General features: G+C 53.9%; 1 protein-coding gene across 2 annotated transcripts in view; it reads left to right on the top strand.

Annotated features, from left to right (window-relative positions):
• Window positions 1-21,874, top strand: part of NFATC1 (nuclear factor of activated T cells 1) — a 70,866-nt gene extending 48,992 nt beyond the window's left edge. For both annotated transcript variants that reach the window (XM_012804309.2, XM_012804310.2), the window contains exons 7-9: window positions 6,093-6,148; window positions 10,586-10,718; window positions 21,079-21,874. In XM_012804309.2, the coding sequence (XP_012659763.2) occupies window positions 6,093-6,148; window positions 10,586-10,718; window positions 21,079-21,848 (959 nt within the window). In that variant the 3' untranslated portion in view covers window positions 21,849-21,874. The remainder of the gene's footprint in view (window positions 1-6,092; window positions 6,149-10,585; window positions 10,719-21,078) is intronic.
• Window positions 21,875-22,087: the final 213 nt, after the last annotated feature.

Below are 22,087 nucleotides of genomic sequence, written 5' to 3'. Positions count from 1 at the left end.
TCCTGCCAGCTAGATCACAGCTTTATGTCCCCTCACCCACTTTCTTCTTTTGGGAAATGGGAACCAGTCACCACCATGGCCTTGGCACCATCTGCTCCTGTGATATCAGCTGGGTTTGGGGACGATGCTTTGGGGGGTGAGGGAGACCCGGGCAGGTGGCTCCAGCTTCCAACAGAGGACTGTGATTTTACTTTGCTGTGCAGAAGGCCCAAGAGTTGAAATAAACCCCTGTCAAGGACTTAGATCAGTGGTTTATGGCATCCATATGCGACCTTTTCTGATGATGAAAGTGTGTGCAGAATGCCCACCAGAGAAACCAGGAGGGCGCCCTGATTCCTGAGGATGGTCACACCCCACAGGCCTAGCATCAGGGTCAGAAGCCACTGGTGTCAGTGTGAAATCTGCCGGCCCCAGACAGCACAGCACTAGGTTTCCAGATGTGGACACATCACATTGACAGTCATGCTCTCTCTGGGTCCCTCTTCAAGGTGCATGTTTGTGTAGGATGAGCGCATCTGGCGACGCCGTGGGGTTTATATGGACAGGGACAACAAGAAGCTGTCACAGAGGAAACACACTTTTCCTCTGTACAGAAGGGCAGGGTTGTAAGACTTGGCTGCATTAAATGTTAGCAGCTCTTCATACCAAAGTCCAGCTTGGTCCCCTTTGGAAAGCCACAGTCTGTCTTGCTGTGATTTTTCCAAACTATAATGAAGTGTGTTTTGATTCTCTTTTTTTTTTTTATCTTGATTCTCTTGCTGTGGAAAAGCCACACTGAAGCTCAGGTTGAGGCAGCAGCGGCCTTTTTTGCTTATAACCATGTGGAAGCTGCCCTTTTTGCTAGGCTTGCCTGTGGTCATGTGTGTGGCCACTGTGGCCTAGCAGGTCAGCTGGAAGCTGGGAGGGCCCGTTTTCCCATCTGGATGGGTAGTCAGGGCCCCACCAGGCCTCTTCATGTAATGGCCTGGGCTTGTGTATACCTGGAGCTCCTGGGATACAGGCGTGGGAGGTGTCAGGTCTCTTGAGGCTGTAGGCCGCCTCCCCTACCACATCTGGGGCCCTACCCAGGGGCGAGGGAGACCACACAGGGCGGGAACCTGGAGGCGTGGGCAGGGGTCCAAGGCTGAACACCACTCACTGGTGGAGCCTCTGCAGGACTGTGCTGGCTGAAGCCTCAGACCCACCTCTGAAAATGCCCAGATATCCAGGGCTGCCCCCAGACCCAGCAAGGAGGCTGCTGTGAGCCCTTGACCTGGTGCACAGAGAGCCAGGCATAGATGTAGGTGGGACATCCACAAGCCCAGAGTGGGGCGCTGCCTTAAGTACCCTGCCCCCACAGCGGGAGCCGGCAGAGGGTTTGCCCTCCCCAGATGCTTCTCACCTCCTCAGGGGTCAGGGAGTGGGCTCTGAACCACATCCTGAACTTCTTGAACTCAGGGGTAGTGGAACCATACCAGCCCAGAGGCCTTGCCCAGCCCTATCAAGGCTCAGGAAGCCACGGGCATGTGCTTGGTCTTCTGGGAGAGCTTGGGAGGCTCTGCCTGGCAGCCGCGGAGCCCAGGAGGTACAGGGCCTTTGTCAGGGGAGGGTCACCTGCCAGGGCACAGCCACTAGAATAGGGCCTGGGCCTGGGTGTTGTTAGGCAGAAGCTGTGTCGTTCAGGGTGTGAGGACATGGCTGGTGTGTCTCACAGCCTCCAGGGAGCTGAGGGCTCAGCTGACCCCAGCAGTCACCAGGGTGCTCCTCCACTCAGCCGTGGTACCCCCTAGGTGCACAGAACAGGGGGTCAGGGGCTGGCATGGGGCTCCCCACTGGGGGATGGCTTTAATGAGCCTGACCAACAGTGACCAGTCCTTCTGGGGCGTCTGGAGGGGCCTTCCGGGGCCGCAAAAGACTCGTCCCTGCAGCCACTTGGGCGTCTCCAATGAGGTGGCATACCCTCCCCTGCAGGTGACCTGCCAGTGTGACCTGCCACCCTTTCCTCCTCCAGGTACAGCCCCAGACTGTCCTGAGAGTGGACTCAGCCAGGTACCCTCCACAGTGGGGAGGTTCTTGTCCCTGGTTCTAATTTTGCTGCCTTTGCTCAGTGCAGCCACAGCCACTGGGTCTGGGCCTTGAATGTGGCCCCCTCCCCATGCCCCTCCATACTCACAGGGCAGCAGCACACAAGACCATAAAGGATACTTGCTCCTCCACAGCAGCCTATCGAGACAGAATCCACACACGTCCAGCCCACGCGACGTGTACAAGTCAGCTGTCTGGTGCATGTGCAGAGAGTACAGCCGTTACTGTGATCCCAGGACACTCTCGTCTTTCTAAGAGGAGCTGGAACTGTCCACAGCCCACCCTGTCCCATCCCGTTCTCTCCTATCCAGCTGTGCCCATGGGTGGGGTCAAGCATTTTGGCCTCTGAGCTGACATCTCACTGGACACAGTGACTTCTGGGACCTGAGTATGGCACCTGCAGCAGCTCAACTGTCCTTGGGGCTAAGGGCCAGCCCTCTCTTGTCTGCTCATCCTCCAGTTAACCCTAGGCAGTTCCACCCCTTGGGGATTGTCGTGAGCAGAGCTACTAGGCACAAGGTCCCATGAGTACCTGAGCTCCTGACCCTGGGCACAGACCTAGGAGTGGAATTGCCAGGTCAGTGGGTGACCCCATGCTTAACAATGTCAGGACCTGCTGGCTGGTTTCCACAGTGCTGGGTGTCTCTTTTCACTCTAGAATCTCCTGTTGGGGAGGATGGAGCTGGGAGCTATGCTGTGTATGCAGGACAGTGTCCCAGGCAAACGCCAGGGAGAGGGTGCCATTGTGGTCCCCAGATGCCCCCAGACTGATGGTGACCCCATGTGAATGGCCTCCCACCTCCAGTCACCCCTTACTTCTTCAGGATCTCAAGATGTGGGCCTGGGTATTGCTCTCAGGACTCTGCAAGCCAGCTGGGCCTGCCAGGTGTCCCCAGTGGCAGCTCCTACTCTACTCTCCCCAAGGACCAGGCTCTGTGGCAACAGGGCTGTGTCCTCTGCTCTGGGCTCTTCCTGAGCGTCCAGCATACAGGGGGCACTTCACAAACATCTGTGTACAGACGTCACTCCACTCTCCTAAGGCCAACAGACAAACCCAGGGCATCTAGGGTGGGTGGCCTGAACATTCACACTGGGGACTCTTTCTGACCAATTCTGCTCTTTGATCTGTGTGGCCATCTAGCTGCTCCAGTGAGGGTGTGTTAATCCCTCTGTCCTTCCATGGTCAGTAGCTTTGTGTGGAAAGGAGGGTCCCCCCGCCCCAAGGGTGACAGGGCCTCAGCTGTGCAGGGAGGCAGCCCAACCCCTCACCCCCTTGGCCTGCAGGGCAGCCCCAGCCCTCGGCCCTGTCTGTGTGGAAACCATGGCGGGTGTGGCGGGGAAGCCTTTCCAATGACTCACACTGCAGGGAGTTCCCTGATGACTTGGAATATTTTTACTCCTGGACTCAGGCCGTTTCCTACTGAGAACCGGGCAGCTCTTGATAAGGCTGGAACACAAAGGCCCTTTCAGAACCGACCGCCCCCTTCATAGTAGGGACTGAATTTTGATCAGCCCTGGGCTGGCCTTGCCTCTAGGCCTAGGCACTTTGCAGAAGGGTGAGTCCGCCTGTGACACATCAGGGCAGTCGGCGCTCCTCTGCGCTATCCCTGGCTATGCAGCCACCTTCACATGGTTCCTTGAGCTGTGCAGCTCAGAGCCCTCTTTAGACACCTGGTTCTTTGACCAGACTCTGAACAGCTATTCTAGATACAGTTCCCATAAATGCACATTTGCCTTTAAAAATAGCATAAATACAAAAGCCAAACCCCCTCCTGGGTCTGCAGAACACCAGTGTCAGGTGACCATGGGAAGAGCAGGCCCAGAGTCCAGGGCAGCCTCCACCTCCCTGCCCTGGGCAGCCCAGGCCTTTGATGGCTCCAAAATGCCAGAGCCTTAATGGGACATCTAAGCACATCTGCTCTGCCCTGTGCTGTCACTTGAAAGGCACAGGTACATAGTGCACCTTGTGGGGGTGGCTGGCGGGTATGCAAAGGTGACAGCTCATACCCTTATGGGCCCAGGTGGCCTGGGAGGAAAAGACTCCTCCATGGATAGTTCGCAGCTGGTGGCCCCACATTCTACCCCACACCTATGTCCCTTTGATGTTGCTTCACCTCTGTGAAGCTGCACAGCTGTCCCTGGGGCCTGATGTTGGGTGTTGAGTCCCTCCCTGCTGGCCAGGCATCCAGGGAGCAATGGGCTGTTTGTTTCTGCCTCTGCTGCAAGAATGGTGTCTCCTGCTCAGGGTTAGGTTAAATATGCTGTCCTGGCCCTTTACGTGCCTCAGCACCCCCTTACCCCCAGCACACTTGTTGTCCCTCCCTCTATCCCTACTTTTTTGACATGGAGTCTCAACCCTGTCACTCAGGCTGGAGCGCAGTGGGGTCTTCACGCTGCTGCAGCCTCTAAATCCTGGGTGCTAGTGACCCTTCTGCCTTGGCCTCCCTCATAGCTGGAACTACAGATGCTGCCACAACACCCCACTGCTTTGTTTTTATTGGGGTAGAGACGGGGTCTCCCCATGTTGCCCAGGGTGATCTCAAACTCCTGGCCTCAAGTACTCTCCTGCCTCAGCTCCCCACATGACCCATTTAGGACCACAATGGCCCTGGCACTCCTGGTGACTCATTGAAGCTGGGCTGTGGCCTCCAGCTTCTCTGTGGGGCAGGGACTGTACATAGCAGCTCCGGTTTTAGACCCTCAAGGGGGACCTGTGCTAAGAAAATTCAGAAGCTTTTTTTTTTTTTAAGCACCAGGAAAACAGAAGAGTTAGCTGTGCACAGAGCAGGCCCCATACAGTTTGGGCAGGTCCCTCCATCACCCCTTCTTCTTCTCTAGATATCCTCAGCACCAGAATGCGGGAGGGAGGTTGCTGCTCTGTGGAACTCGGAGACCTTTAGGAGCAACAGTGTGTTTTTAGTTTCCTATTATTTTTTCCTAGAGGACCCCCATCCTGTGGGCCATCTGCTAGGCAGTTTTCCCTATGACCTACATCCTCCCAGGCCTGGCTGGGGGTTGCTGGGGCCTTGGTGAGCCTCTTCCAAAACCCCCACCCTGCAGGCACTGCCCACCCCCATGACAGCAAAAAAGACATTTTGTCTAATTTATCAATAATTTGGGATTTGTTACAAACATTTTCCTCTTTGAAAGTGTAGCATAAGCAAAACCTCAGTGTATGTGTATATACTGTCATTCATTTGGGGAACAGACTTTATTTTGAGAATGACAGAAGTGAGGAAAAGGGACCTGTATAGGAGATTGACTTCTGTTAATCCAAAATTATCACCCCAAGCGAGTCCCGGCCCCGCATCCTCACGGCCTCTGCTCCGCGGACCAGACACCCACACCCCACCTGGGAGGGAGAACAGTAAGCCCTTTCAGGCCCCTCTGGACACTTTTTATTTTTTTAAACATGCAAATGGCCACTTGGGTAATGTTAAAAATACCTTGTATTTTGCATTTCTGCAGCCTGAGGTGGCAAGAACAGAGAGGGGCCGGTATTTGCCTAGCAGCTCCTCAAGCAGAGGACGGGGCTGGGTTCTCTCCCCTTGCGTGTCTGCTATGGAAGGCTCATGGGGCTTTCTCACCCCATACCTCTGCTCTTGGCCAGGGTTCCTGCATGCTCCCCGTGTGCTCACGGGCCATGGGAGGTGCACAGGCTGCTGCGAACTGGGATCCAGGCACGGCAGCACCCTTGTCCCCCCTTTCATTAGCTCTGCCCCCAGGAGACTGGAGGGCAGAGACCCTTTGGGGTTTGTGATAAGGCTGCTGAGGTGCTGGGAGACCAGGTCTGGGATGTGCTTCTCAGGCTTCTCCCTGCTGCGGGCCCTTCCCACCCTGCCAGCATGGGTTTGGCGTCAGACATGGCGCCAGGCCTAGGGCAGGTCACCCTGGGGGCACTAGGCTCTTGCCCATGGGGCTCTTGGGCAAGAGGTCCTATCCCAGCTCTAGGCTGTGACTGGACTGAGGGGAACTTTCCGGGGGCCCCACCACACAGGGTAATGGGTTCTCCATGCCCTTTCTTCCAGATGGCCACCACGTCTGGGAGATGGAAGCAAAAACGGATCGAGACCTGTGTAAGCCAGTGAGTATCCCTGCACAGACTTGGGTTCTCAAGGGCTGGGTCCTGCCTCTTAAGATGAAACACTAATGAAAACAGTAAAAGAATAAGTAATAGAACATGGCTGTAAAGTGCCCAGGCTCAGAACATGAGCCTTATGGCAGGGTGCCCGGCAGGTTCGGGCCTCCCCAAGTAGCCACGATGCTGAGTCACATGGCCAGGCATCTAAACACTGTAAGGAGGGTGTCTGGGCCTGCCCAGACCTGCCATGCAGCACAAGGTGGCCTCCCCAGCATCCCAGCGAGCACTGATTGCCCCACAAGTGTCTGTTGTGTGACACAGCTGTGAGGACAAATCTGATTGTGCCTCTCAGATTTGTGTGTCTGATTCCTGAGGAGCTGGTAGACTCATCTTGGCAGGAGTCACTGGCTCAGGCCTCACGTTCCAGGCTCTGCTTCCCTGCTCCGGCCTCCTTGGTGTCATTTGTGTGCAGCAGGTACCCACAGCAGTTATGGCTTCTCGGATTGGCTAATTAGGAAGATTTGTTTTGGTCTGAAATTGCCATAGCTGCTCCTACTTTCCTCAGCTTGGTGTTGGCTTGGGGTAGCTTTCTTGTCCCTTCATATTTAATCTGTGTCTTTATATTTGAAGTGGTTTCTTGGAGACCACACATATTTGGGTCTGGCTATTGACCCACTCTGACAATCTCTGTCTTGTAATTAGTATATTTAGCCCATTGATGTTTAGAGTGATTTATTAATAGAGTTGTAGTAGTATCTGCCATTGAATTTTTTTTTTGAGTGTTCTGTTCTAGAAAAATAGAATCTTTATGCCCACATCATAGACTCCACGGCTGGGTCTGTGAAGGCCTATGAAGACACTCAGTTCTCTGAAGCTCTGTGGCTTGTGCCCAGGCACTGACAGAGGTGTCCAAATGGCCCCTCAGGACCCTGGGTGTGGGAGTGGGAGGTAAATTATTCAGAAATGTCACTCAGGTAAAGCACTCAATGTTTTCTCTTGGGCCTACTTTATATACTGGATAGTGAGGTCAGGTGAACAGAGCATGTGGATGATGAGTTTTGCTGAAGTCATCAAGGTCCTCTCACCTGGTGGAAGGAAGGTGGCATCTTGCACGGAGAGAGGCATCAGTGTATTGTGCCTGCAGCTCTCTGGCATCTGATTCATGTTGACTGCTGGTCACGCCCCCTCTCTGTGAGAATGGAGTGTCTCCCACTCTGCACTGAAGCACCTCTCCAAGTGCCAGTGCCTTTGTCAGAACTTTTTCTGGTGATCAGGCGACCAGAGTCTTCCCTGGCCTTGGAGCGAGGCCTGTGCTCAGAGGTGACTCACCTCTGGGGGTCTCACAGAACAAAGCTCTAGTCCGCCGGGCCACTGTGGCACCTTCACCCGAGAAGCCCCAGAGGTGATGCCCAGGCCCGGCCCAGCTTTAGATGGACAAGTCCTGGCCAAAAGGCTGGTTGGCTACAGGGGCTGCAGTTCTGGGCTGCTCAGAAGTGCCCCAAACACCCCAATGACAGGCCCCCCCCATCCATCCCACTCCTTCTGGCTGTGTATGTGTCCACAATAGTCTACGCTGGACACTGCTGGGTGCCCCTGCCCAGGGGGCTGGTGCTGGCAGTTTGTGGGTGTTGGTGCCACCTCCCTCCATAGCCAGGGTGGGTCTGCGGTCTCTCTGCCCTCTCCTGTGTCTGTACTGGGCAGCTCTTACCCTCTGGCTCAGGCCTTTCTGTGACTCTGGCTTTGTCTATCACCTGGACACTGGACACAGATAACAGGAGCAGGGCTGCCTAAGCGCCTGCCCACCCTGTCCCCTTGGCAGAGAGAAGAGGCTGCAACCCATGAACACTTTGGGGTTGAAAAATGACCCCAGCCAAGTTGGCATGTTCACATTTCCTGTTATTCTGTTATAGCGGAGCAGTTAGCAGTTACATGTTTCATGAGAAACAATAGTACAGGTGAAACTATTTTTTGTTTGCTGTTTTGTTTTTTCTCTTAAATGAAGTTTACTTTCATATACATTTTTTCTAATCACAAAGGAACTTCATATTCATTGTGGAAATTTGGAAAATGTAAAAAAGTATTTAAGAAAAGAAATAAAGCCTACTGAAGCCTCTCTGCCTAGGGAGAGTGTTAGCACCCGCACTCTCCCAGCCCAGTACCCATGTGTGCGTAGACTCACGTGGACACAACATGGATATGTCTATCGCATTTTTAAATGAGATGGGTTGTTCTGAGTATGTGGTTTCGTGCTGCCTGTAGCTGAGTATGTGAACTTAAGACGACGAATTTCCTCAGAGCAAGTCGTACAGCTGTGCTGGTGCCAAGTTAGCCTGGCTTCTTCTGTCCTGACCTGTCTTCATTTTCCTCCACTTTCTTTCCTGCCTTTTGCTTCTCTGTGTATTTGAGTAGCAGTGCCCCCAGGGAGAGAGTGGTTTTGTTGTTACTTTGTCTGCTTAAAGCAGTGATGTTCAACCCTACTTATCTTGCCTATAGTTAAATTTCCACGGCACACTTAAATTATGATGATCAAAAAGAGAGTAAAAAAAGTATACACTTCCTGTGCTTTAGGACATCTTTCAAAAGTAATTTAATTAGGCCAGGCGTGATGGCTCACGCCTGTTGTCCCAGCGCTGTGGGAGGCCGAGGCGGGTGGATCACCTGAGCTCAGCTGAGTTTGAGACCAGCAGAAGACCAGCATGAGCCAGAGTGAGAGCCCATCTCTATTAAAAAAAAAAACAAAAAAAAACTGGATGTTGTGGCGGGTACCTGTAATCCCAGCTACTTGGGAGGCAAAGGGCAAGAGAATCGCTAAAGGAAGAAAGAAAGAAAAAAAACTTCAAACTAAGATAAAGTGAAAACCAGCTGAAATTGAAAGCAAAAAGTAAAAAAAAAAATTAATTAATGATCTTTAAAAATTTTCCAAAAAAAATAAAAAATAAAAATTTTCATGACACACCGGTTGGAAATCACTGGCTTAGAGAATGGCTGTGGATCAGCCTGTGCCCACAGGTGCCCCTGTGCCCACGCCCAGCACACCCTGCTCCAGGGAGAGGTCAAGGAAGCCACTGGCTGGGGCGGCCACCCACCTTGTCTGCCCAATCGTGTGATGTGGCTCATCTTATCAGCTTCAAGAGGATATTCCCTTCCTGTCTCTTCTCACAGTTCCCTCTGAGCAAGAGGCTGAGCTGCTTTACCTGGGCCCTGGTTTTGGCCACCGTCTTGAGCAGCTGTGGCGGCTCTGGTGTCCCTGCCCATGTGTCCAGCCCTCTGAGGAAGCCTCTTCCTCTTCATCCCTAAACAAGGGAGACCGAGCCTCAGGAATGGCCCTGTGGGGCTGGACAGGGCCCTTTGTGGAAGGCTTCCCCTCTCCCAGCTGCTCCCTGTCACAATGGTACAGAAGCTCTGGCAGGAGGTGTCTGTCGCTTCTCCCAGATGAAACGCAGCTAATAAGCGACAGGCACCTGGTGTCTGGGCTCCCAGCAGCAGCCGCTATGCCTTAGTTTCTTCATCTGTAAAAGGAGAGGTCAGACCTGAAGTTATCTTCAGTTTTTGTTTTAACACCCTAAGATTTTGTCATTAACGTGGTTCAGCCAATTTTGCCATTGAACTGAGTAATAAGCTACAATTAATCATTTCCACAGAAGAAGTGATATGATGGATTTTTCTTACTTATTTTCCCTACTTGTGAAACCAAAACCATGTTTGAAACAATTAAAGGAACTTTATGGATATGAATGTCCCCGGCAGGGCCACCTGTACCCTCCTGTCCACTTAGGGCTTCTTTAGGGCCCAACATCTGTGTGGCTCAGGGGGACATAGGGTTTGGGTGTCCCCACCCCAGCCTGAGATTTTCCTATATAGTGCCATGCTTTTTTTTAAATATCTGTATTTGAAAAAACACGATTTTTATAAAAATCTTGCTGATTTCTATTTTAAAAACATGAGCAATAACAGCAACCACCTTAGTCATGCAATTTTGACTGTTACCTTCGAGCTCTTAACCGCTCCTGCCACCTGAGGACCTTCTTCAGGCAGACTGAGTTTGTGGTAGGGTCTGGGGATTCAGTCGCTGTGGAGGACAACAGACACAGTCCCCCCAGAGGCAGCATCTCTGTCACCCTGCTGCACTCGGCTTGTGGGTGGGCCGGGGCCTTCCTAGCCTCGCTCTTCACTCTTCAGGCCCTTCCCACCCACTCGTGGCTTCTCTCATTTCTGCCCATGTCTGGTCCCCACAGAAAGGGGGCATATGCCCTCCTGGGTATGGCTCCCTGTGAGCAGCTCATGCTTATGCAGATATCTCAAACACAGCCATGCCTCAGTTTGCTGCTGCAGGAAACCTGCCACTGATGGTCCGCAGCTGCCACTTCTGTGTCATGTCAGTGCAAAGCATCTCCCATTTACAGGACACTAACTGCCTCCTCTTTACTGTGGTCTCCCTAGAATTCCTTGGTGGTTGAGATACCGCCATTCCGCAATCAGAGGGTCGCTGGCCCCGTCCAAGTCAGTTTCTACGTCTGCAACGGGAAGAGGAAGAGGAGCCAGTACCAACCGTTCACCTACCTTCCTGCCAACGGTAACGACACCTTTCTAGCCTTGAGCACTGCACATGGGCACGTGGGTTGTTTTCTCTAAAGGACACAGGCGTGCAATTCTGTGTTGCGGTTCTTAGGACTGAGTCATCAATTCTCTCTCTCAAAAAAAAAAATGAAGCTTTCAATGTATTTTCCTTTATACTATCCAAGGGAGGGGGCTGTTGCATATTTGGCAAATTGCTGGTCATTTTGCTGGCGTTTTACAAATATGTAACGGCCAAGGAGGAAAAGTCTGGCTTTTCTGTACTTAACACTGAGGTGGTCTTGGTGCATATTTAAATTCCACAGCTTTTTAAGCTGAAAAAGCAAATACATAGAGCTATTTTGCAGGTCCCTTTAGGAATAAACCCCTGGTTTTAAGCCCAAAGCGGGGCCTCATGTGGTCACTTGGTGGGGGGTAGGGGGACCACTGGTGACCTGATGCTCCAACTGCCACCATGGGGACGTCTCTGCAGCCTGCGATCTCATTTACCGAGGCTCTCCCAGCTGCCCCTGTGCGAAGTTTGAGGATGGCTGCTTCTTTCACTCAAAAAGCTCCAGCTTATTTTTGTTTAATGTTTTGGGGTGTTTTCTTTTAAAAAGAATACCATTAAGTTTGTTTCTTCATTCTATAAGTCAGTAGGAAAGAAAGTTTTCTCCCACAGCATCTGGGCTTATCTCTGGAGCAGCCAGGGTGTATGTTAAGACAGGTCAAGATCAGTTGTCATCCTGAATTTTCTTATATGTTGGGTAACCTCTGCTATGTCAGCAATGTTTGTATATTGTTGCTTTTTTTTTTAATAAAAACTAAAAAAGATAGAGATGTGTATAGTTTAGGATGGAAATTATTCACCAAAACAGCAGTTGCAAAAGCAGCCACCTTGTTACCTTAGTAAAATCAAGATTTTTTAAAGAAGGTTTCAGTTTTCCTGAAATGTAAGTAAATGGCATTTACAAGTCACAGGAAAGCCCTAGAATAGCTGTGTATTAAACTGTTCGATTAACTGCTTTATTGGGCAAATACTAGACATGCCTTTCAAGATTTGAATAATGGGGTTTTGTTGCAAAATGATCATGCCTGTGAGTGTCCAGGACACAGAAACAGCGTGAGTGGCCTCAGCACAGCCACTTGCAAGGGAGAGGTCTGGGTCACGCCCGGCTGGCGTGATCTGTGCTGCTCATACATCCTGACTCCCATCCGCTCCTAGATAAGGATCGGTTCAAATATCTTAGAAAAGAAAATGTTTGATCTTTTTGAAAAATGTAATGATTGTGTCCTAATTACACTGTAAGCATGGTTGGCCAAAAATTGAATGTTTTAAAGAAAAGCTAGGCCTTATAAAGAAAAATTGCTTTCCACAGCAGTGTAGAAAACAGCTCGAGCATTAATTTTTTTTTGTTCACTTGGCACACAGATGTCCCTCTGCAGGTGGGGTGGCTGGAATGGGTGGGAACATCCCAGGGTTGGAGGTAGGAGGGCTTGTGTGGGACCCACACCCTTCCCTGATGTAGCTGAGGCCCTGTGCTGAGCTGCTACACTTGCCCCTGCACCACCCGCCTGGCAGCATCCAGGCCTGCCAGCTGCACTGCACCTCGGTCCACCCCAAGGCCCTCCTGCTTCCATGCCTGAGTGGACGTCTCACTGGATCCTGCCCCACCCTCCAGCCCAGCACCCACCTAGGCGCAGCCCATCTGCAGGAGGGCATCCCACATTCACCTGGCCCACCTCTCTCCAGCTGCGGTCACATCTCTCTAGGACATTTTCCTGCAGCACCCCAGGCACCCACCTGGTCCCACAGCCGTTCAGCTCCTGAACAGAGACCCCAGGCCACTGCAGGTGTTGACTCAGGCCTGATGCACGGGGATTTCCTAATATGTGGTTCTCAAAATAAATAAATGAACAATGGAAACTGGACCTTAGGCACCGTGTCACGCGTGGTGTCCTCCCAATGTACCTCGCCGCCGCCAGCTGCAGGGATGAATGTGAGGGTGCTGGTGGGTGCTCTCCTCACATCCCTATCCTGGGGGCCTGCTCTGGCAGTTTCTGCCATGTGGTCACCTTCTCCAGACAGAGATTTCAGCTCTTAGTCCCAGAGATGCATCATGGTGCCCATGGAGGCTTGCAGGCAGGATCCGGGAGAACAGTCAGGGAGCCCTGGCTGATCTAAGCTGGTTTTGATTCATTTTCTTCTTTTTTTTTCAAACCATGCTTGTGAGGTTGACAGCATCTTCCCTCTGGGTTCTGTTCTATCAGCTTCATGTCCACTTCTAAGGGACCCAGCAGTGAGGTCATCAAACGCCCAACAGAAATAAGCCTGTTCATACCCTACCTGTGAAATTCATGTTCACACACAAATGTGAAATCAAGTCTTAGTTTAGGTTTTCCTTCAAAATTATCTGTGAGTGAAGGTGCTTCTTGCTGTGCCACAGAGTCCCACATTGTGCCCCTGGGTGGGCCCTGCCCTGCCCCGTATGCACACAGGCCTCCTATGAGTACCAGGCTCTGGGTGGGCACCCCTCACCTCCATTCAGGCCAGATCTACTCTGGGGCCTAGCTGACCCCATCACAGCACCCAGGGTCACCCTTGCCTGATCCCTACCTCCCACAGGCAGGACACTCCACCTCAGAGGGTGGGGCCTCACAGATACACGCAGTGCAACCATCAGGCTAGGCGGAGGCCAGTGACTCCCCACAAGGGAGCCCCCGAATGCCACCCACCCTATCCAGGACCCATTGGACAGGTTCCTCTTGGTCTTCCTCGATTAACATTTTGGTTATGCTGTGTCTGTAAAGCATAGTCTGGACGCATCATGGGGCTGAGGGACACCCCAGGGCCTGTCATGGGCCAGATTCTGGCAAGGTCACTCAGGGTTCTGAGATGTGACCCCAGTGTCCACGAGGCACGAGGCATGAAATGTCCATTCAGGCATGGAAGCGGGAGGGCCTTGGGGTTCCCATGAGGGGAAAATGCTGCCAAATTTGGGTTAAGAACACGTGTCCCAGGTGGCCCATTTCCCTCCTGGGGGTGCAGCAGGGTAGGGCCTAAAGTACTTCAGCAAAGGGGCCCCATGTTGCAAGCTTAGAGTTACCAAAGTTGGTATTTTTAAGTGAGAAAATAAAGCATGATAAATCCTTGGGTCTGGGAGACTCAATCTTGCTTCTGAAGTTGCTTTAGTTTGTTTACATGGAAGTGCTGAGGCTCTGGGCCCTTACCTGACATCCAGCAGACCTGAGGGCCCATCCCCCCACCTGGTGCCTACAGCCCTGCAGGCCCATTCCCTCACCTGTCGCCCACTACACCAGGTCCTGTGGGCCACGTCTTTCTTGCCTTCACCAGTTCCCTCGTGGGGGACCCGTCCCTGCCCTTCAGACACACAGCCATCCCCGATGGGCCTTAGGGGGACTGCTGGGACAAAACCCGCTGGTGACTTAGGAGCAGGAAGTGGCTTTGAGTGAGAAGAAGTTAGCCTCAGCCCCTGGGCCTCCCTGGTGGGCCTCTCAGTAGACCAGGCCCCTCCCTACAGGGAGGAACAGCCCACCATCTGTCAAGTCCACTGCCACAGAAGTGGGAAGGGGAGCAGAACCCAAGGTTTCCTTGGTTGCTCAGAAAATGCAGAAATGGCATCAGAGGTGTGAGTGGGAGAGGCTTGGTGGGCAGACAGCCCAGGTCTGTGGTGCAGAATAGGCCACAGGAAGAGGGTGGGTGCCTGAGCAGGTTGCCAAGCAAGGAGCCCACTTAACAGGGTTGGCCCCCTCCTCTGGTCCCCCAGCACTTCCCCAGACCACCGTCAAGGTGGCCCAGCCACAAGAAAGGCACCAACAGGGCTCAGATCCACTGTTGGAGGGTCTACTGGGCAGTAGACAAAAGCTGTGCCCGCAGCCCTGGGTAGTGCCGCCCACAGGATGCCTCTGCTCAGGCCAGCAGGGTTGTCTTCACAGTTTCTGGAGTTACCTTTTCCCTAAGCTTTTCTGTTCATTTCTCCATGGCCACTATGTGTGAAGTTTGATCCCCACACAGCCATCTTCATTACTCCACTTTGATGCTAATGGTGACCTTAAGTATTTAGCTTCCTGGGCAGGGCCTATAGCTCAATAGGTAGGGCGCCAGCCCCATATACTGAGCGTGGTGGGTTCAAGCCCAGTCTCAGCCAAACTGCAACAAAAAAATAGCATTGTGGCAGGCGCCTGTAGTCCCAGCTACCTGGGAGGCTAAGGCAGGAGAATTGCCTAAGCCCAGGAGTTAGAGGTTGCTGTGAGCTGTGATGCCCCAGCAGTTTACCGAGGGTGACTGTCTCTAAAAAAAAAATATTCAGCTTCCCTTGGAAGGGGTCACAGCTTGGACACAGTGCCTTTCGCACACCCTGGCCATGGGAGCCTGGTTCTTAAAGCAGAAGAAGTGGCCACTGTGCCGGGCAGCAGCCTTCAGACATGGGCCAATGGCTCACACACATTCCCTTGTTTTAGAGAGGAAGGGACCGAACCCTGAAGCCCCATAAGCGTGTGAGGGTGGACGAGCTGCTGGTGTGTGTCTGGGGCCGGTACCTTCCAGAACTGCCTCCAGCTTTAGGCAGTGAGTTTGGCCAAACTGGCCACAGGGCACCTCAGGACTCAGTCTGGAGACTTACACCATGTTTAGGGGCTCATGTGCTGGGGCTGCTCATGTTAGGACCATCCTCCACCCGGCGTGTGCCTCCCTCCGCTGAGTGCCTGACGTGGCAGGTGTAACCTGCAGTTCACACAGGCAGCTGTCTGCACCCCATGCCGTGCAGGGCAGGGTCTCCACCTCCCCTCACGTGGGACATTTCTGCCCAGGCTTCTGTCTCCTCTGAGAAGTTCTGCCCATCATCATGTGACCTGTGCCATGTTTCAGGTGACTGGAGGGGTGTTAACTTGGACACTGCAGCTGCTGTCACCACCTGCCTGGGTGGAGTTGCTACGAAATTCCCTTCTTACTAGGCCTGGCTATTCTAGCCAGAAAGTGAGGTGTGGTATTCTAATTGCTCATCTGCGACGTCTTAGTTGCATCACCTGAAGTGATGGCGGTAATGAAAGCTCACTCTCCCCTGGAAGGTACAGGCTCTTCCAGGCCACAGGACCTATAGGATGGCCTGGAGGGGGCAGTTTGCAGTTTTCTCCCCTCAGGCCAGGCCCAGGAGACCTCCCCAAACACCAGGAGAAGGGCCTGAATTAACCGCAGTGCATTCACCGCAAACCCCTGATATGCACCCAGAGGCCACAGCCACCTTAACCTCCTCACACATGGGGGAGCTTCCTGGAGCCTTGCATTTTAACATGGGCAGGGTTTGGGAGGCACAGCCACCTTAACCTCCTCGCACATGGGGGAGCTTCCTGGAGCCTCACATTTTAACATGGGCAGGGTTTGGGAGGCACAGCCACCTTAACCTCACACATGGGGGAGCTACCTGGGGCCTCGCATTTTAACATGGGAAGAGTTTGGCCGTGGGAGGCTGTGCCTGCCGGAAGCAGAGGCAGGAGGTGGACAAATGAGGAATGAACTTCAGGATCCAAATGCTCGAAGGAAAGACCATGTGTTTCAGGCCCTGTTGAGTTGGGTGTGTCCGTCCCTGCAGAAGGTGGCCGGGAAGCTCAGAGGGCCAGGCAGGTGTCCAGAGAGGGCCAGCTGGGATATCAAGGGCACCTTCATGGAAAGCAGCTGCACCATGTGGCAGTCAGCAGGGACAAGGGGTAGGAAGGGCATCATGCCTTGAAATCTGAGGGCACCAAAACCAAAAGAAGTGTGAGCCAGCAGGGAGGCTAATGACACCTGGGGAGCCTGGGCACCAAGATGAGTAGGACCTACGGAAAGTTCTGAACTAGTTGACCATGACCCGTGAACCTGGAGATAGGCCTGCCTGTCTGCCTGGGAGCCTGAGAGCTCCCAAGCATCTCTGGCCACTCCCCAGCCCCTCTGAAAGGTCGCTCTGTGCATCTGATCAGAGTCAGGAACCTGAGATCTGCTGCTGCCCATAAGCCACCAGGAGGCTAAGTCACGGGCTCAGTGTAGAGTGGAGCTGCACTCATCAATATCATTTGTGGCATGTTTTTGGTCTGTTTGACCAGGCTGTTCTGGGGCCTGATAGCTAAGGTCAGTTGCCCCATTTAACTAAGCCCTGGCAGAGACCAGGGCCCCTCAGAGCCGGAACGGCTTGGGCTTTGCAGGCAGATGGACCCTGCTTGGCCTGCCCCTCCTCAGGAACAGCCTGGGCTTCACAGCCAAGGGTACCCTGTGCAGCTCGCCCCCCACCAGTGCCACATGGGATTTGCCAGGAACATCCTCCAGGCTCTCTGCCCGCAGGCTATCCTGGCATGGGCTTTGTGGTGGCAGGTCCCTGCCTTGCTGCCCTGGGTCTGTCCCTGGAAACACCAAGTCCCCATTGGAAGGAAAACTACCCCCAGGACCAGGCTCCCCAGCAGACGCTGCAGCGGCCTTGGGTGACTCCAGACTTGGAACAGGCCTCAGTGCCCTGCAAAAGTGGACACCAAGCACGAGGCTTCAGGATTCAAGGCGACAGTTCCACTGCCAGGTCTGCACAGTGACACCTCCATCCGTGTGTCTCACAGATGGTCATGTGTGGAGCTGAGCACAAGCCCTGTGGCCGCCTCTCCTTTGCGAACACGCTTTGAACATAGCATGAATCTCATCCCTCTGCCTTCTACGATAAGTTTAGATCATGAGCTAATCGCTCAGGTGCTGCAGTCTCTGTGCCCCCCATTTCACCTCAAGTTTCCTCGTGCTAGTGGAGTGAACGTGTTGCCCAGGACAGCAGAGACTGTCTCAGTGAGTGCCCTGGCTTGAACCACAGGAGGAGCCTGTAGCTTGGGCTCTGTGGGCCTTGCAGTGAGAGGGGCACAGCTGCCTACAACCCCGTGCAGGCATCCCACGAGGTCTCTTCTGGCCATGGCCTGCCCACACCCCAGGGCAGGAGGCCTTTTTGGTGGGAAGCATGTCCTGGCACTCACGGCCCGTGTTACTGCCATTCCTGCCTCAAGACACTTGCAGGAAGAACCAAGGTAGCTAATAGGATGCAAGTGTTAGCATTGGTGTCCCAGGTGGGATTAGACGGTTTATAAACAGCAGGCATTCACACTTGTAGATGGTTTGTAAACAGCAGGTGCTTGCATTTGTAGTGGCGGAAGCCACCGGCCTCACTCCTGCCATCCTTCTGGAGTCAAAGTCCTGGCCCAGCCGCACTTGTGGTACCTGGTCCCCATGTGGCAGATGAACTTCAAATGAGCTGCTGGTAGCTGTGTGGGCTGTTCCTTTAAGCTGGTACAGAGCAGTTGGTGAGCTCATAGGAAGCTGGGTAGAAGACATGAGCTGGCCCCAGTGCCTGGCCATGCTTCCAGGCCTGGCTAGAAGTTCAGGCAAGGAAACAGGACCCCAGTGTGGTTCTAACTCCTCCCAGCCTTGTGCTTTGGGTGAGACCATAAACCCTGAAAATTTCCAGTCTAATGTAAACGCCCTCCTTGCTGTCCTGGGCACCAGAACCTGCTTTGGCCTCTGTAAAGCTGGAAAGGCTCTGCCCCCATAGCCAAATTCAGGTGTCTGTGCTGTTTCTGCTGACAGCTGCGTCCCATCAAGGCCAAGCCTGGTCTGCAATGTTCCCCAGGTTCCCCTAGGGCAGTGGTTCTCAACCTTCCTAATGCTGTAATCCTTTAATACAGTTCCTCATGTGGTGACCCCCACACATGAGGAGTGGTGTCTCGGTTCCTAAGACCATTGGAAATATGTGTTCAATAGGCAACCCCTATGAAAGGGGAAAGGGTCATTCAATCCCCTAAGGGGTTGAGAACTGCTTCCCTAGGGCCTGGCTTTGGCTCTGGCCACATCTGGATTCACAACACACTAGAAACAGGCTGAATCAATTCTGGGGAGCTCCTTTGTAGAGCCATCTAGGCAGGGCCACGGCTGTGAGCTGGCAGGCCATCCACAGAGCCCTGTTGGTCTGTACACTGGCGCTCTCCACCATCTTGGCCACTTGCAGGGGTAGCCCCTTTAGGCAGGAAGGTGTCAGGCAGCAGCCAAGTTAGCCGTCTGGCTCTGCTGTGGACAGGAGGTTGCAGAGCTGTTTCTAGTGAGTGGAAGTTATATCTGCCCCATGGTGGCCCTCCTGACTCCCCCAGGGAGCCGTTTAGACAACCAGCACCCCACCCCACCTGTGTCCTGTGTCCCAGGCCAATCAGGATATAGGAGGCTGGCTGGTGCCTCAAACAGACTGGGCCAGGTTGCTGCAGGCTGCAGCCACCCTGTGGAGATCTCATGGCAGGAGCCCAGCATCATGGAAGCCCTTGGCGGGTGCAGGAAGCCTTAGGACTGCACCTACATGAGCTGAGTGAGCACTGGGCAGAGACCACCCCACACCAAGGCGGCCTGGTCTGGGGACCTGAGCTGGTACCTCCTTCCTTTATGTGTGAAATGCGGGTCTGCAGGTGTGCACTTGGCACCCTCATCGTCCCCTGTCTGTGCCCTGCAGCTCCTCCCAAAGACACCACTGGTGCTGCTCCAAAGGCATTTACTGTGTGACAACTGAATTGTGACATCACCCCTGGGTGGCTTGTGGTCCATAGTGTCTCACGGACAGTGTTTTGGGGGTGTAATTCCTGAGTTGCCCTATTCCATTTTCCAGAGCCCTAGTGGGCACCACATAGCAAGCCTGTCCTGGCTGGGTGATGCCGTGTTTCTTTCCTGGCAGCCAGCCAGGAGCATGCTGGTGGTCACTGTGCTGACCGCACACATGTGCTCTGTGGCCCCAGGCTGTGGCTGCACTTGCCCTGTGCTGAGGGGGACATCTGGCTCCAGGGCACAGGCCCCAGGGACTCTCAAACCACTACAGGCATGGCCATGCCCACAAGTGGGGAAAGGGCACATCCCAAGAAGGCAGGCACTGCTGTGCCCAGCTGCCCTCTCCTGCCCTCTAAGTATCAGCAGTGGTGGGAATGAAGACACTCATTGTGCAAAGAGTTTCGGGGCTGGAGAAATTAGCAAGTGTAACAGCAGCAGAGCAGAGACACTCCTCTGGGAGTCCCCAGCCAGGCCCCTCCCCTTGTCTGTGTCTGGATATGGAGACTCTGGGTGTATTATCCAACCAGGACATGCCTTGTGTGGTCACATTCATAGTGACACCCACATCATAGGGCTGAGGTGCCTTCCCCAGCAAACAAGTGACCTGTCTCAGCTCATGTCCCCAGGCCATTGTGGCCATGGCATAGGTTTTCCCCAGGACAAAGGTCAGGAAGATCCCTCTTCAGTGATGGTGGTGGTGAGGGATGCTCAGCACCCCAGGCTGTGATGGGGAGCAGGTGCACTTACCTGTGTTTGTACTTGGAGCCTGTATGCCTGTTTCAAGGTGCCACATGTGGCCCCCTGAGGCTGTGATGGGGGCGCTTCCCCCTGTGGCTGCCTGGGATGCAGCTCATGAGGAGAAAACATGACGGGTGTCTGCTGACAGCTCATTGTCTGCACGATGCTGACTGCAGTAGCCGTGTGCATCTGTCACAAACTTGAGGGCTAGCGCACATTGCTCTCAGCATAATTTAACCATCAAGATGTCTCTTTTCAAGGTATAAGAACCAAGAAGACAGCAACCCCAGGAATGTGTGAGACCAGGGATCTCTGAAGGGTCCCTGGGGCTCTGGCTAACCCTGTCTTCCTGACTCTCCTGTGGAGACTGAGGCCGCCTGGGGGAAAGTGTGGAGGGGCCAGTGCATGGCCAAGGGGGCAGCATCTCCTGCAGGCTCCTCCCACACCCTCAGCTTTCTCATGAAGGACAGACAGATGGGCAGATGGGACAAAGGTCTAGAAACAGTGGGGAGCCCCACCCCGTGCTCTCTCTGGAACCATCCGGGAGAGAAGCAGGGAGGGGAGGGAGGGTCATCCACTCTTCTCTAAGGACTAACAGCTTCTCTTTTGCATCCAATCATCGTTTGTCTTTTCAGCTGGGTTTTACTGACTTTGAAAAGCCATCTTACAGTGTATTCAGGTTTGCCAAATGTGCAGGCGTTTATCAACAGCATCAGTAGCAGAAATGCAGTAGTACATCCAAGTTAAAATTTCGCTTTGATCACTGCAAATCCACAGACCCTTTGGCCCAAAGCTCCCACTGCAGATTGCAAATAGGTTTTTACAGCACACTGGTGCTGGAGGGGATTCCAGGGAAAGTCATCTTCTTTGGGATTAGAGCCAGCTGCAACTTCTTGAGCCGATGACTCACCCTTTACTTTAATTGGGCGGGAGGACCGGCACACACAGGGACTCAGTCACAACACTGTTTGCCTTGCAGAGGGTGTCCCAGCCCTACCATCTGCAACTGTGTTTATTTAACTTCTTTCTCTCTTCACAGTTCCAGTTATAAAAACAGAGCCGTCTGATGATTATGAACCTGTGGCAGCCTGTGGACCAGTGAGCCAGGGGTTAAGTCCTCTGCCAAGGCCCTACTATGGCCAGCAGCTCGCAGTGCCACCTGACCCTACCTCCTGCCTTGTGGCCGGCTTCCCCCTCTGTCCACAGAGAGGCACCGTGGTGCCCACACCTCCCAGTGCAAGCCCAGAGCTCCATGACCTTTCTTCTGCCGCCTACACCAAGGGCATCAACAGCCCAGGTCACTGTCACCTGGGACTTCCGCAGCCAGCCGGAGAGGTCCCCACCGCCCAGGACGTGCCAAGACCTATGGCTGGGCACCCAGGCTCGCCTGAGCAGCCGCCCCCCGCCATGCTGCAGCCGCAGGTGAGTCCCCATCTGGGCAGTAGCTGCCCCCTGGGTCGGCAGCACACGTTCTGCCCCGTCAGCCCCTCTTCCCCACCTCCGCCTGCCACCCAAGAGCCAACCTGCTTGCAGCCCTGCAGCCCAGCGCACCCGCCCGCGATGGGCCGCCAGCAGCTCCTGCTGCCGAAGGTTCACAGGAACGAGTCTTCAACCACCGGGCCACAGTCCCTGCCAGAGGTGCGTGAGGACAGTGGTGGTAACTTGGCCCTTATTCCTGTAATGGTCAAGCGAGAACCTGGAGAGCTGGACCAGTTGTACCTGGACGACGGTAAGTGCCCATGGCCGTGCAGCTGTGTGCCCCCTGGAGCTGCGGCCGTGAGCTCTCGGAGGGGCATACAGATTGGCTGATGGAGGCAGCCACAGGCCGGGCCTGGGGTGAGGGAAACGGCTCCGCTAGCGCCACAGCAGCATCTTGTTGGGCAGTGGCTTCGCCCCCGCTGGCGAGACGCTGGAGGCAGCTCATCAGTGATCGCTCATCCTTCGGCTGTAGCTTTTCATGAAACCTGTCTGAGGCTCAGAGGCTCAGATGAGGGTGCCCAGGTTCTCCAGCCAAAGCTGGACTAAGCTGCTTAGCTAGTGCTCAGAGT

The sequence above is a fragment of the Otolemur garnettii genome, unplaced genomic scaffold (genome assembly GCF_000181295.1).
Source record: "Otolemur garnettii isolate 467f Iridium unplaced genomic scaffold, OtoGar3 scaffold00027, whole genome shotgun sequence".
Taxonomy (NCBI): domain Eukaryota; kingdom Metazoa; phylum Chordata; class Mammalia; order Primates; family Galagidae; genus Otolemur; species Otolemur garnettii.
This window is presented reverse-complemented; position numbering and strand designations above follow the sequence as displayed.